At 44.5% G+C, this 12,594-nt stretch overlaps 1 protein-coding gene across 1 annotated transcript in view; it reads left to right on the forward strand.

The window, feature by feature from the left end:
* Positions 1 to 3,661: 3,661 nt before the first annotated feature.
* LOC308051441 (ubiquitin-conjugating enzyme E2 R2) overlaps positions 3,662 to 12,594 on the forward strand; it is an 87,217-nt gene continuing 78,284 nt past the window's right edge. The window contains exon 1 of the mRNA XM_080361873.1: positions 3,662 to 3,911. Within this exon, the coding sequence (XP_080217999.1) occupies positions 3,735 to 3,911 (177 nt within the window). The 5' untranslated portion in view covers positions 3,662 to 3,734. The remainder of the gene's footprint in view (positions 3,912 to 12,594) is intronic.

The following is a 12,594-nucleotide window of genomic DNA, read 5'->3' on the forward strand; positions in this document are numbered from 1 at the left end:
AACAAATCCTGAACATAATGGAGGGCTTGTTGGAAAAACCTGGGGAATGCGGTATTATGAACCGGGTGATGACAGAGGAGGCATGTTTATCATAAAGAAGGGAGAAGTTAAACCGACCTTTCGAGCAATAGGTCTCAATCCAGTAGTAAAATCTCCTCCCCCTCTAGGTAGGGAAACAAAGACAGTAGAAAAAGAGAATATAATAGTAAGAGAGGAAACTGTCACTGAAGCCTTGAAATCTCTGAATACTGAAGCCTCAGAATCTTTGAATCCTCTATGGGAAATTATCCAGGCTACTTATCAAACCCTAAACTATACTCAACCCAACCTAACCACTGGTTGCTGGTTGTGTTATAATGTTAATCCACCTTTTTATGAAGCTATAGGGGATAATCGTCTGTATACCACAAGCAAGGAGTCTGCGCCTATTCAGTGTCTTTGGGAAAAGCAGAAAAGAGGGATAACTATGCAACATGTAACTGGGATAGGGACTTGTATAAGTAAAGTACCAAATTCCAAGAGGTCACTTTGTGGGAATATCATACCAAGCCTTAATGAAACCACAGGATATATTATTCCCCCGAATGGAACAAAATGGATATGTTCCAGGACGGGACTTACTCCATGTGTGTCTTTAAAAGTGTTTAACAGTTCCCGAGAGTATTGCATGTCAGTTACCATTATTCCAAGGATATTATATCATCAAGAAGATGTGATGTATGATATTTGGGATACAGGGCTCCATCGTACCAAGCGAGAACCCATTACGGCTATTACTATAGCCACGTTGCTAGGGTTAGGGGTAGCTGGAGCAGGAACAGGGATAGCTTCACTTGTTCAACAAAATCAAGGATTCAATTCCTTGAAGACTGCGATAGATGAGGACCTAGAGAGAATTGAAAACTCCATAACCGCCTTAGAGATCTCTAACCTCACTATCTGAAGTGGTGTTACAAAACAGGAGAGGGATGGATCTCCTTTTCTTACAGCAAGGGGGACTATGCGCAGCCTTGAAGGAAGAGTGTTGTTTTTATGCAGATCACACAGGGGTAGTCCGAGACTCGATGGCAAAATTAAGGGAGAGACTGGAACAGAGAAAAAGGGAAAGAGAAGCTGCAAAAGGGTGGTACGAGTCTTGGTTTACTCAGTCCCCATGGCTAACTACATTGCTATCCACAGTAGCTGGACCCTTGATAATATTATTACTTACCCTAACCTTTGGACCCTGTATCCTAAATCGACTTATTGGACTAGTTAAAAGCCGTGTAGAGCAGGTACACCTTATGCTGCTACAAAGATATGGTACTGATGAAGAAGCTGAAATGACCTTATTAGCCCAAGAAGCGGTAACTCGATTTGATCAACAAATAGATGGTCAAAAGGAAAGGGGGGAATTGTAATAGATAATGGTCAAGGTTGTTGAACAAATCGAGTAGGGTTCAATCATATTATGCATATCGTTGTAAGAAGTAATTGCGCTTGTGCAAGTTTAATTATATTCTGTAAAAAAAACCCCAACTTTTAATAGTAGCTAAGCCAACGGCCGGATGCCGGGCCCCAACCAAGCCAATGGCCGGATGGTGCAACAGATAACAGAGCGCCCGAATGGTGCAACAGATAACAGAACTCCAGAGGCAGAAACACCAAGGGACATCCAGCAACATCTTTCACTGTCGACTAGCCAACCAGGAGCTAACTCGTCAGGGTGTCCCAGCGCGTGAACAAGTATATAACATATATAAGCACATACGAAAAGTTGAGTTTTGTGCTGTTGGTGGAACTGAGCTTCCCCCGGTCACCCAGCGCTGTTTTGCCTAATTACTGCTTGCTTTAAATTGGCTTGCTTAATAAAATTAATTAATTGGCTCAAAGACTCGTCTTCATTTATAACAGTTCCCTCTGTCAATATAACTTCATATACAAGTTTCATGGAGCTTAACCACCTTTTCCTTTTTCCAGGTTCAGAGCCCGTGCCTCATTTGGTTATATCTGTAAACATTAAACATCTTAGCACGAATCACAACTGCATTTCTCACAGGTAACATTTGCCAATTTCCAACCATATGGGACCTCCCCAGTGAGCCAGGACTGTTGGAAGAAATGCAGTTGTGATTCGTGCTGATGTTTACAGATATAACCAAATAAGGCATGGGCTCTGAAGAAAATGAAAAGATAGTTAAGTTTTATGTAAAAAGTTGTGGAACTTGTTTTGTACCATTTGCACATGTATAGGAAAGGTGGGGGAGTAACGTGAAGGAGAAGGTGACCTTCCCCGAGATGGTCGCCACGGGGGAAGGGGGGTGGAGCCGGGTAGAAAAGACCCCTTAGTAACAACCTGGAGTCTACACACGAAGAAACTGACACTGAGGAAGAAGGAACTCTTCATCCACCAATGAGAAAGAGAGAAGACCCCTGGTGACAACCAACCATGGAGCCAGAGTGCAAGAAGGACTAGCCGAGGCAATAAAAGGAGCTGGTCAGAAACCTAAGGTGCACCTGTTGGTGAGCATGGGCTGCACTTGCACCCAGCGTTATTTTGTGCACCCAGCACTGTTTGCTTGCCTCAATTCGCATATTAAATAAACCAGACTCCTGTTTGGCAAATTATCTGAGTCTTGGTCTTTTATCACACATCCTTATTACTTCTCCTGTCCTGGCTGAAATAAGATGTCCAGCTTGCAACTACATCTCCATGCTGGATATTTCTCATGCAGCTAGGTAGTCCTGTGTGCTGACAGGCAAGTGTATGCATTAACATTTCCAGAACTGAAACCCAGTTTTGCACTATCTGGGGTTGCTATTGTAATTTATTTATTTTTACAATTAATATTATTTATATTATTCATTAAAGGCTGGATAAGCAATAGGAGCTGGCAAGCACTGTCTGAGGTGCTTGCTCACGTTCACAGGTCAACATACCTTGCCATCTCTGCAAATGTTTTTCTCCCTTAACCGCATCAGGGAATAGGAGGAAGGACCGAAACTGCATTTTCTGCCTGTAGCACTTCACACATCCGTAGAACTACGTGAAAATAACACCCGTGGGAGGGGGGTCACTGCTTAGAATCATAGAATGTCCTGAGTTGGAAGGGACCATTGAGTCCAATTCCTGTTCCTGCATATGACAACTCCACAGTTCACACCATGTGCCTGTCCAGTCTCTTCTTGAACACTGTCAGGTTTGGGACCGTGACACCTCCCTGGGGAGCCTGTTCCAGTGCTCCAGTACCCTCTGGGTGAAGAACCTTTTCCTAATGGCCAACCTAAACCTCCCCTGGCACATCTTCCTGCCATCCCCTCAGGTTCTGTCATTGGTCACTAATGAGAAGAGTTCAGTGCCTGCCCCTCCTCCTCCTCCTCTTGTGAGGAAGCTGTAGATCGTGATGAAGTCTCCCCTCAGTCTCCTCCAAGCTGAACAAACCAAGTGACTTTAGTCGGGCCTTATCGGAGGGGAGATGTGGGCCTAGCCCATGGAGGGTGATGCACTGGTACACTCCCCAACAAACCCTCACAAGCGCTGCAGCAAGAAGCGCTGCCCTTTTAAGTGCGCCGGTAGAGGCGGGGCGTGACTTGTCGTGCGGCGGGGCGTAGCACGGCGCGGCGCGCTGAGGTCAGCGGCGAGCGCGTGTCGTCACAAAAGGAAGTGGCTGCGGCGGCGGTGGCCGTCGGTGCGGTTCCGCGGGGCGGTGGGGCAGCGGGAGCGCGGGGCAGTGGGGGCTGCGCCACGCCACGCCATGGCCCAGCAGCAGATGAGCAGCTCGCAGAAGGCGCTGATGCTGGAGCTGAAGTCGCTGCAGGAGGAGCCGGTGGAGGGCTTCCGCATCACCCTGGTCGACGAGTCCGACCTCTACAACTGGGAGGTGGCGATCTTCGGGCCCCCCAACACCCTCTACGAGGGTGGGTACTTCAAGGTACGGCCTAACCGCCGCCCCGCGGTGGTCCCGGGGAGCAGCCGCCGAAGTCTGTACCAACCCTCTCGTCACATATCGGGCATGTTTATCGGGCTCTGGTGGGGCGGCTCGAGCTGTGGCCGCTGTCAGCCCCTCCGCCCCCCGCGGGAGGGGCTCGAGGCCTGCGGGAGCAGGGAGGGAAGGGAGATTCAGCACCCGTAGGTGGTACCCTGTGAGCTGCTCTTCCCTTCCCGCTGTTAGCGGTAGGGGGACGGTCTGCAGGGCAAGTGGGCTGGGGCCTGCGGGACTTCTCGGCCTCGGGGTGCGCTTTGGGGAGGGGAGGCCATGTTACAGCTGTCTCTATTCCATTCGCTATTTTAACACCAAAGAAAATCAAGTATCGCATGGCAGGGTGTAAATTCTTCCCTTCCACCTCCAGGTTGTCTTCTTGGCTCTGGTCTATTTATTTCAAAGGGGCTTCCCAACCTTCCCTCAATCACTTTGATTGTCATGTAGGAGCATCTCATGTAGGATGACTATTTCAGGATAAAGACTGTCTTTTTCTCAAAACTTCATGGGCTTCAGGACTACTTTTCATGATGGTTATTTCCCACTGTTTTCCTTTTCTTCCTCTCCAAACTTTTAGAGGGCAGCCTTCAAAGGGCTATGGAAACGCATAATTGGTGAAGGTAGATAAATACTTTCAATTCCTCTCTCAATCTTCCTTTTAATAAAAAAAAAATAATAAAAAAAAAATAGTTATTTCACCTCTTTTAAATACGGTAAGCAAGAAATCTGGCACTGCTGTCCCAGAAGGAGAGTAGACTTAAATTCTCAAAACAACTGGAGGAGGAATTGCATGTTTTTCTTAAAAAAGCAATGAAGAAATCTTGGTGCCTGCAGAAGATATGTTGTATTGGGCACGTCCCTTTGCACTTGATGTCTGCTTGGTCTCTACCAAATATCATCCCTTCAGCTTGCTTCTCTCAGAAGTTATTGTTTCAGTAACGGCTCCTATGTCTCCTGTTTCATTCATGTGAATTTGTCAAACTGAAAAAAATTTTGGGTGGTCTTTTTGCTTGGCTAACATGCAGTTTGGCCTCTGTGGGTCAAGGTTTAAGAATTTTGTTCCACAAAACCAAAATAACCTGTAGTTTGGGGAATAATATATTTGAGTCATGTTCAGATGGCCTCATTGTTTTGAAGGAAGGGAAGGCTTTGGCACAAGTCTTGCCTCTTGTAATGAGTTGCCTGGCTTACTCATGTAGGTGTGATAGGCATATTCTTAGACTTGCCTCCATTATTACATATTTAGGAAGTCACTCTAGTCTTGGGTTGGTAACTGGGTCATTTTTACATCCAAATGATTTGGCAACCTCTTCCTGTGATTTCTTTAAAAAAAAAAATGGATGAATAATGTGTCAAAATATTTTTGTTTGGTTGAGGAGATCTCTGGACTGTATGTAATTGTTCCTGGAAAGAAGCTGAAGTACCCTGTGAAATAATCTGGGGATGTACATTAACAAGTGCAGATTTAGGCAAGGTTGCCAGTTGCCTTGCCTCAATATTATGAATGTGGGGTGGGTTTTTTTGGTATTTTATGTCCTTGAACTGTTGTGCCTTTCTTTTAAATTCTGCTGATCAATCCTATAATACTTATTTTGAGAGTGGGAGACTAAGGTCTCATGGTTTCTCTTCAGATTGTATAAATCTTTCGCCTTTTACTAAAGATTTCTGTGGAGAGGTTTACCTCAGGTTCCAGTATAAGTTGGGGAATGACCTGTTAGAGAGCAGCTTAGAGGAAAGGGATCTGGGGGTCCTGGTGGACAACAGGATGACCATGAGCCAGCACTGTGCCCTTGTGGCCAGGAAGGCCAATGGCATCCTGGGGTGTATTACAAGGGGGGTGGTTAGTAGATTGAGAGAGGTCCTCCTTCCCCTCTACTCCGCCCTGGTGAGACGACATCTGGAATATTGTGTCCAGTTCTGGGCCCCTCAGTTCAAGAAGGACAGGGAACTGCTGGAGAGAGTCCAGCACAGGGCAATGAAGATGCTGAAGGGAGTGGAGCATTTCCCGTGTGAGGAAAGGCTGAGGGAGCTGGGTCTCTTTAGTTTGGAGAAGAGGAAACTGAGGGGTGACCTTATTAATGTTTACAAATATGTAAAGGGTGAGTGCCATGAGGATGGAGCCAGGCTCTTCTCGGTGACAACCAATGATAGGACAAGGGGTAATGGGTTCAAACTGGAACACAAGAGGTTCCACTTAAATTTGAGAAGAAACTTCTGTCGTGGTTGAGACGGACAAACGGCATAGACCAAGTTCTTCCAGGATGAAAGTAGTAGATGCCATTTATTGCCACAAGTGTGTTTTTATACAGTTTTACCAATTCATGTGTCTCTTCACTATTGGTTACAAGTTACAGCACTAACATCTCATTGGCTATTTTTGCTATCATCAATGTTACTCTTCTACTCCCTTCTCTCTCACGGGTACATCCTTAACATCTCCAGATACTCTTTTACTCCCATCTTTCTCATGGGTAGGCTTTCATATCTTCAAGGCTAATTTCTCTTCCCATGCCCTCCGTCAGGGAATCCACGGACCCACTGTAGTCCCTCGCAAACTTCTTCTCAATAAGGGTAACAGAGCACTGGAACAGGCTGTCTAGGGGGGTTGTGGAGTCTCCTACTCTGGAGACTTTCACCTGGACGCCTTCCTGTGTAGCCTCACCTAGGCGTTCCTTCTCCAGCAGGGAGATTGGACTAGATGATCTTTTGAGGTCCCTTCCAATCTCAAACATTCTGTGATTCTGTGGTGCCTTTATACTTGCACAGAAGAGGGTTTCCCTTCAAGTGGCATGGATGGAGTATGTCATATGTCATTTCCATCTCATCTTTCCTCAGTGAGGAGCTGTGCATGGTTGGTTGTGTTTGTTTGTTTATTTTGGTAGCATTTGATCTTTGCTTATGCATCCCAAGTTCTGAGCCACTGAAAAAGTGGTTTTAGACACTAATTTTGTCCCTAGGGAGGAATCCTGTTGTCCTGAGAAGTGATGTTCTTGGCTTTCAGGCAAACCTTTAGATGTGTTAGACGGCTCACTGTCATGGATGAGTGATTTAGGGTCCTGCTTGCTTCAGAGCAATGTTTAGATCACTTTTAGAAAAGTGTGACTTAACAGAGTTTAAAGGCAAGGTTCACTCTTTTACTTGCTGCATAGAGGAAATATGCTAAGCAGAATAGGGTGAGAGTTGTTTTAGTGATTTCTATGGGGATAGGAGATGTGGAAGGGTAGAGGGAGGCTCTCCCATTGAGTTGGGAGGTTCAGAATGGAACCCTCTTCCTTTCTAAACTCCTTCTCAGAGAAGAGTCTAGGTGTGGCTAGATCTGAACTTAACCCTAGACTTGATCAAGGGTTCATGTCTAAGAAACATAGAGGGGAAGGAAAAACAGGTAAGGGATTATATGTATCTATGGTTGTATGTGCACACCTGATTCTTTATATTACTTGTCTAGGATTTCCAAGTTTCATCATTCTGCATCCCAACCTTCTTACCTCCCCTATAGGAGTCTGGTGCCAGGTCACTCTGAAGTTTGGATCCTAGGTCTCTTGAAGCAAGCTGTCAGGCATCAAAGCTCATTGGCAATGGGGATGGGATCCTAAGCCTCTAAAAGTGAGCCCTTAGGCATTGAAGTTCACTGGTGATGAGGATGGGATCCTAAGTCTCTTGAAGCAAACTCTCAGGCATCAAACTTCATAGAAATAATTAATTTAATAGAGTAGTACAGCAGCAGGGTTGGCTCAAGCTGGATGCCTTTGCAGAGGTCCCAGCCAAGCATAGAAATCCTTGGATTTACCTGCCCCTCACACCATGATTCAATCCAATAACAATATTTGAGTCTGGGGTCTTCTTGCTTCTTGTTGGATCCTTTCACTGACCTCAGACAGGCCTTTGTTTTGTTTAGCTGTAGACATTGTTGATAGTCTGTAGCTGCTTCATGCTAGCCTTGAAGGTGTTTATTTTGTTTGAATGAATCCTATTTGTTCAGCCAAGTGCAAAATAGGTCTTATCTTGCTGGTGTCCATGATGGTCTGGAGCTGCTTTTGTTTTCATTAATAAATACAAGCTTGGTGAATATGAGCAGAACTTTACGACATACAGGATAAGATTTCAGCAAATTTAGCTTACTAAGCAATGAGGCAGACAAAATTATAAGCTCATGTAATTTTTAATATATTAAGTGATTCATTCTATTTAATAGGCATTTACTGAAGCTAAGTGATTGATATGAAAGTTAAACTGAGCTCATCCACTGATCTGCGAGTAGTAAAAGATGATCACTGTATAGCCACACTTTTTGAGCAGAAAGAGCTCAAAGTAGTCTCACTCAGGCTGTTATATTTATGGAATAAAGTGGTGTCAAGGTTTGATTGCAGGGCAACAATAGACGGTGGCAGATGCTTTGTCAACCCCCTCCCCTTCCCCCCCCAGTAAAGGCAATAAGAGGGCAAAGAGAGAGAGAACTTGCAGGTTGGAGAAAGTTAAAAATGTTTTACTAATAAAATAGAGGAAATAATACAAAATATACAAAACCAATCTTGAATTCCCCAGCAAAGCTCAGCACTGCTCCAGCAGAGCAAGCACCTAGAAGTCCTGGGTTGGACTTTACAGCAAACTGGAACTGGATTCAAGGATGCAAGGTCTGTCACTAGGCCTCAGATTTGCAGAGACGGTAGGTAGGGTCCTTCCCAGATGTTGACCATAGTCGAAGAAAGGGCCAAGACCCTCATGATCTCCCATTTTATATGGTGTTATGATGTGGATGGGATGGAATACTTAGTTGTTTGGTTTTAGTCACCTGTTCAGTTTGTTCCTCCTTGCCCCTCTCACTTATGGGATGTGCATCCTTATCAGTGACCTTGCATTCCATTGCTATGTCTACCAAAACGTATCTATCTTCAAAGAAGTGCAGTTACTAAGAAGAACTTAGCTTGAAAGAAAAATTCACTATAAGATAAACTGGTATTGTTTTTAGCAAAACCAGGACAAGTGGTTGGCTTATAGTCAAACTGCATACAGTGGGAAAGGTGCGCATGAGGCTCCCTGCACCCACAACATATTGTTCAGTGTGTCATTCTGCTTCCTTGGGGGTTTCCTAAAAGGAGTTCTTGGCCTGGCTACAGCTCAGGCCTTTACATCCTTTATAGCCTGGACCAAACTGCTGCTGGTTTAGTTGGAGGTATGTGTTGAGTGTATCTGTCACACATTAATACTCTAAACTTTATTTGGTGGGGTGAGATCTATGATTATATTTGTAGTATATGTAAGGTGAGCACTAGTTCAGATCAGCATCCGATTTATTTTTCAGGTTTATTGGCTTGGTGAAATAACTGGTATCATCTTGTTTTGTCTGTTTAGTTTCCTAAGATTAGGTAAAGCAGGATTAGAAATACACAATTAAATGATGTAACCTTTTTTAAACTCTATGGCTATGAGAGTTTGGGAATTTTCTCCTACTTGAGGTATGGTTTGAAGGTAGGAAATGGAGGGAAAGTACAAAGGCTTCCAGTTACGCTCAAGTATAAATATTTTTGAGGAAAACCTGTTTTTTATGTGACCTCAATAAAGGAAGTGTTAGTGATAGTTGATTAGGAATACAAATGCTTGATTTGTGCTCATGGAGCTCTTGGAGCTGATAACACCAGCTTTTGGCACCTTGTTTATTCTTGGAGAAATATGACCTTTCTCTCTGGGTTGTTAGAACTAGCTGAATGAACTGAAATGAGTTAAGTGCTCTCTTTGCACCTCCTTGACACAAGCTACTGCTGTTAAAAGCTGGTTCAACACTTCAACAGATTCTGGTTTCAGTTGCTAATCCTGTAACTCTAGCATTTGATAAATTGAAGCACAAAACATGCCCCCCTGAATGTATGTTTAAATGGTAGGTTATTGATACCTTAGTGCTGGCTATAATAACATTGAGGACTTCTTAAGAGTTCAAGCACAGCATTTAAGCATAATTTATCATCTAATATAGCATGCTGAGATCTACTGCAGTACTTCATAGTTTATGACTTCCCAGCTAGATGGAAAGACCAGCAGCTTTCAGAGGCAGTTTCCCACAGCATCCTTAGAGCTAAACTGAGGGAGTGCAGTCTGGACAGTCAGGTAGTGAGGTGGACTGGGAACTGGCTGAAGGGAAGAAGCCAGAGAGTTGTGGTCAGTGGGGCGGAGTCTAGTTGGAGGCCTGGATCTAGTGCAGTGCCTCAGGGGTCAGTACTGGGACATGTATTATTCAGTATAAGCATCAATGACCAGGATGAGGGAATAGAGTGCACTGTCAGCAAGTTTGCTGATGACACCGAACTGGGAGGAGTGGCTGACACGCCAGAAGGCTGTGCTGCCATCCAGAGACCTGGACAGGCTGGAGAGTTGGACAGGGAAAAAATTAATGAAATATAACAAGGGCAAGTGTAGATTCCTGCATCTGGGCAGGAACAACCCCAGGTTCCAGTATAAGTTGGAGAATGACCTATTAGAGAGCAGTGTAGGGGAAAGGGACCTGGGGGTCCTGGTGGACAACAGGATGACCATGAGCCAGCACTGTGCCCTTGTGGCCAGGAAGGCCAATGGCATCCTGGGGTGTATTACAAGGGGGGTGGTTAGTAGGTCCAGAGAGGTTCTCCTTCCCCTCTACTCTGCCCTGGTGAGACCACACCTGGAATGTGTTGTCCAGTTCTGGGCCCCTCAGTTCAAGAAGGACAGGGAACTGCTGGAGAGGGTCCAGCACAGGGCAACAAAGATGATTAAAGGAGTGGAGCATCTCCCTTATGAGGAAAAGCTGATGGAGCTGGGTCTGTTTAGCTTGGAGAAGAGGAGACTGAGGGGTGACCTCATTAATGTTTACAAATATATAAAGGGTGAATGTCATGAGGATGGAGCCAGGCTCTTCTCGATGACAACCAATGACAGGACAAGGGGTAATGGATGCAAACTGGAACACAAGAGGTTCTACTTAAATATGAGAAGAAACTTCTTCATGGTGAGGGTGACAGAGCACTGGAACAGGCTGCCCAGGGGGGTTGTGGAGTCTCCTTCTCTGGAGACATTCAAAACCCACCTGGACACATTCCTGTGTCATCTGGGTGTTCCTGCTCTGGCAGGGGGATTGGACTGGATGATCTTTTGAGGTCCCTTCCAATCTTTGATTCTGTGCAACCATCAGTGAGGGGTAGGAGCAGTCCTGAACCGCAAGCCCCCCATATGCTCTCAGCTAAACGCATGCATCTGTAGTTGTCACGACTCCAGGTGTTTCTGCATGACTGTCCTTATTCCTCTCAATCTTTGCTTTATCTAGTGACCTTATGTAGCTAATTCAGTATGACTAGGAATAATGTTTTGGGCAACCCTTTGCTGAAGTTCCAGATTACCACTCTCAAGGAAGGAGTTGAGCTATTTCATGCACTGATTACCTCTCATTCCTTGCTGGCACGGTAAAAGTAGCTCAGGGTCAGTGATGTTAAGTCCTCCAAGGAGGCCCAGTGATAAGAGCAAATGTCTGTCCCTCAGCTGCTGTCAGCAGGAAATTGCCCATTTGACTGAAGTTTCTGCAGAATCAGTTGTTGGGCTACAGATATTTGATTACAATAGGTTGATTATTTTTTTATTTTATTTTATTTTATTTTATTTTTTTTTTTTTTTTTTTTTTTTTTTTTAGTGAGAAAGGGAAGATTTTTCTTGCAATGAAATGCAAAGTGCTTCATGTCCAGGTCATAGTGCCAGTTGCTTGTTTCTTATGTCATCTGGGAAGGATGTAGTGTGCTAAGACAGGTCTTTAGATCCAACTTCTCTAGACTTTGTGGTAGTTCTGAATTGCTCTGGAATTGGTAGGAATGATTTTTTGGGTTTGGGTGTGGTGTGTTGTGGTGTGTGTGTTTTTTTTTGTTTTTTTTTTTTTTTCTGCTTTGTTTTTTCGTTTTTTGGTTTTGCAGGCAGTGCTTGAGCAGCAGAGAACCAAATTGTAGTCTCCAGAACTATGTGTGAGCAGTTCATTAATGCCACCTTTATGCCATAGGCATCTTCCATTCAGTTGAGAAGGTTCTTCACTACATGGCAGGAGAACTTCATGTTTAATTTTGGCAGATGATACTTCAGTGGGGACCACTGCAACAAAGGTTATTAAGCTGTAATGGTGATAGGTGCTGGTTGGGATAGATATCAATGGCTGAGGGTTGTGCATGGTGAAACTCTTACCTTCTCAGTTGACTGTTGATTGGTCTCTCTGTCTGCCTTGAAATCCAGTGTCTTACCTTGGTGCTTGGACTCTCAGAGCCTGGAGGCTAATAAATCTCTGTCCAATGCTTTGATCAAGCAATGTTTTCAGGATACTTGCAGTGCTATTAGAAGGTGCTTCCTGATGGATTACTCAAAGCTCTGCATTTTTGGTGCAGTTGCACTGATAATTGATAGCAAGGATGAGCACCACGTTTAAAAGTTTGGTATTGTAGGCTACTTCCCAGAAAGGTTAAAGTTAGCCAATGTAAGTTGTAACTTTAGGTAAATGGCAGAACATTTAACTCCTCAAAAATATTCCTTGGTGTCAAGGAATAAATGTGTGGTACTCTCAGCACAAAAGCTGCCTTCTGCAGGCCTCTGTGTTGCAGGGTGCTACATGGAGGAAATTATTACCTTGCCAATATAATAG

The sequence above is a fragment of the Nesoenas mayeri genome (genome assembly GCF_963082525.1).
Source record: "Nesoenas mayeri genome assembly, chromosome: W".
Classification (NCBI taxonomy): Eukaryota; Metazoa; Chordata; class Aves; order Columbiformes; family Columbidae; genus Nesoenas; species Nesoenas mayeri.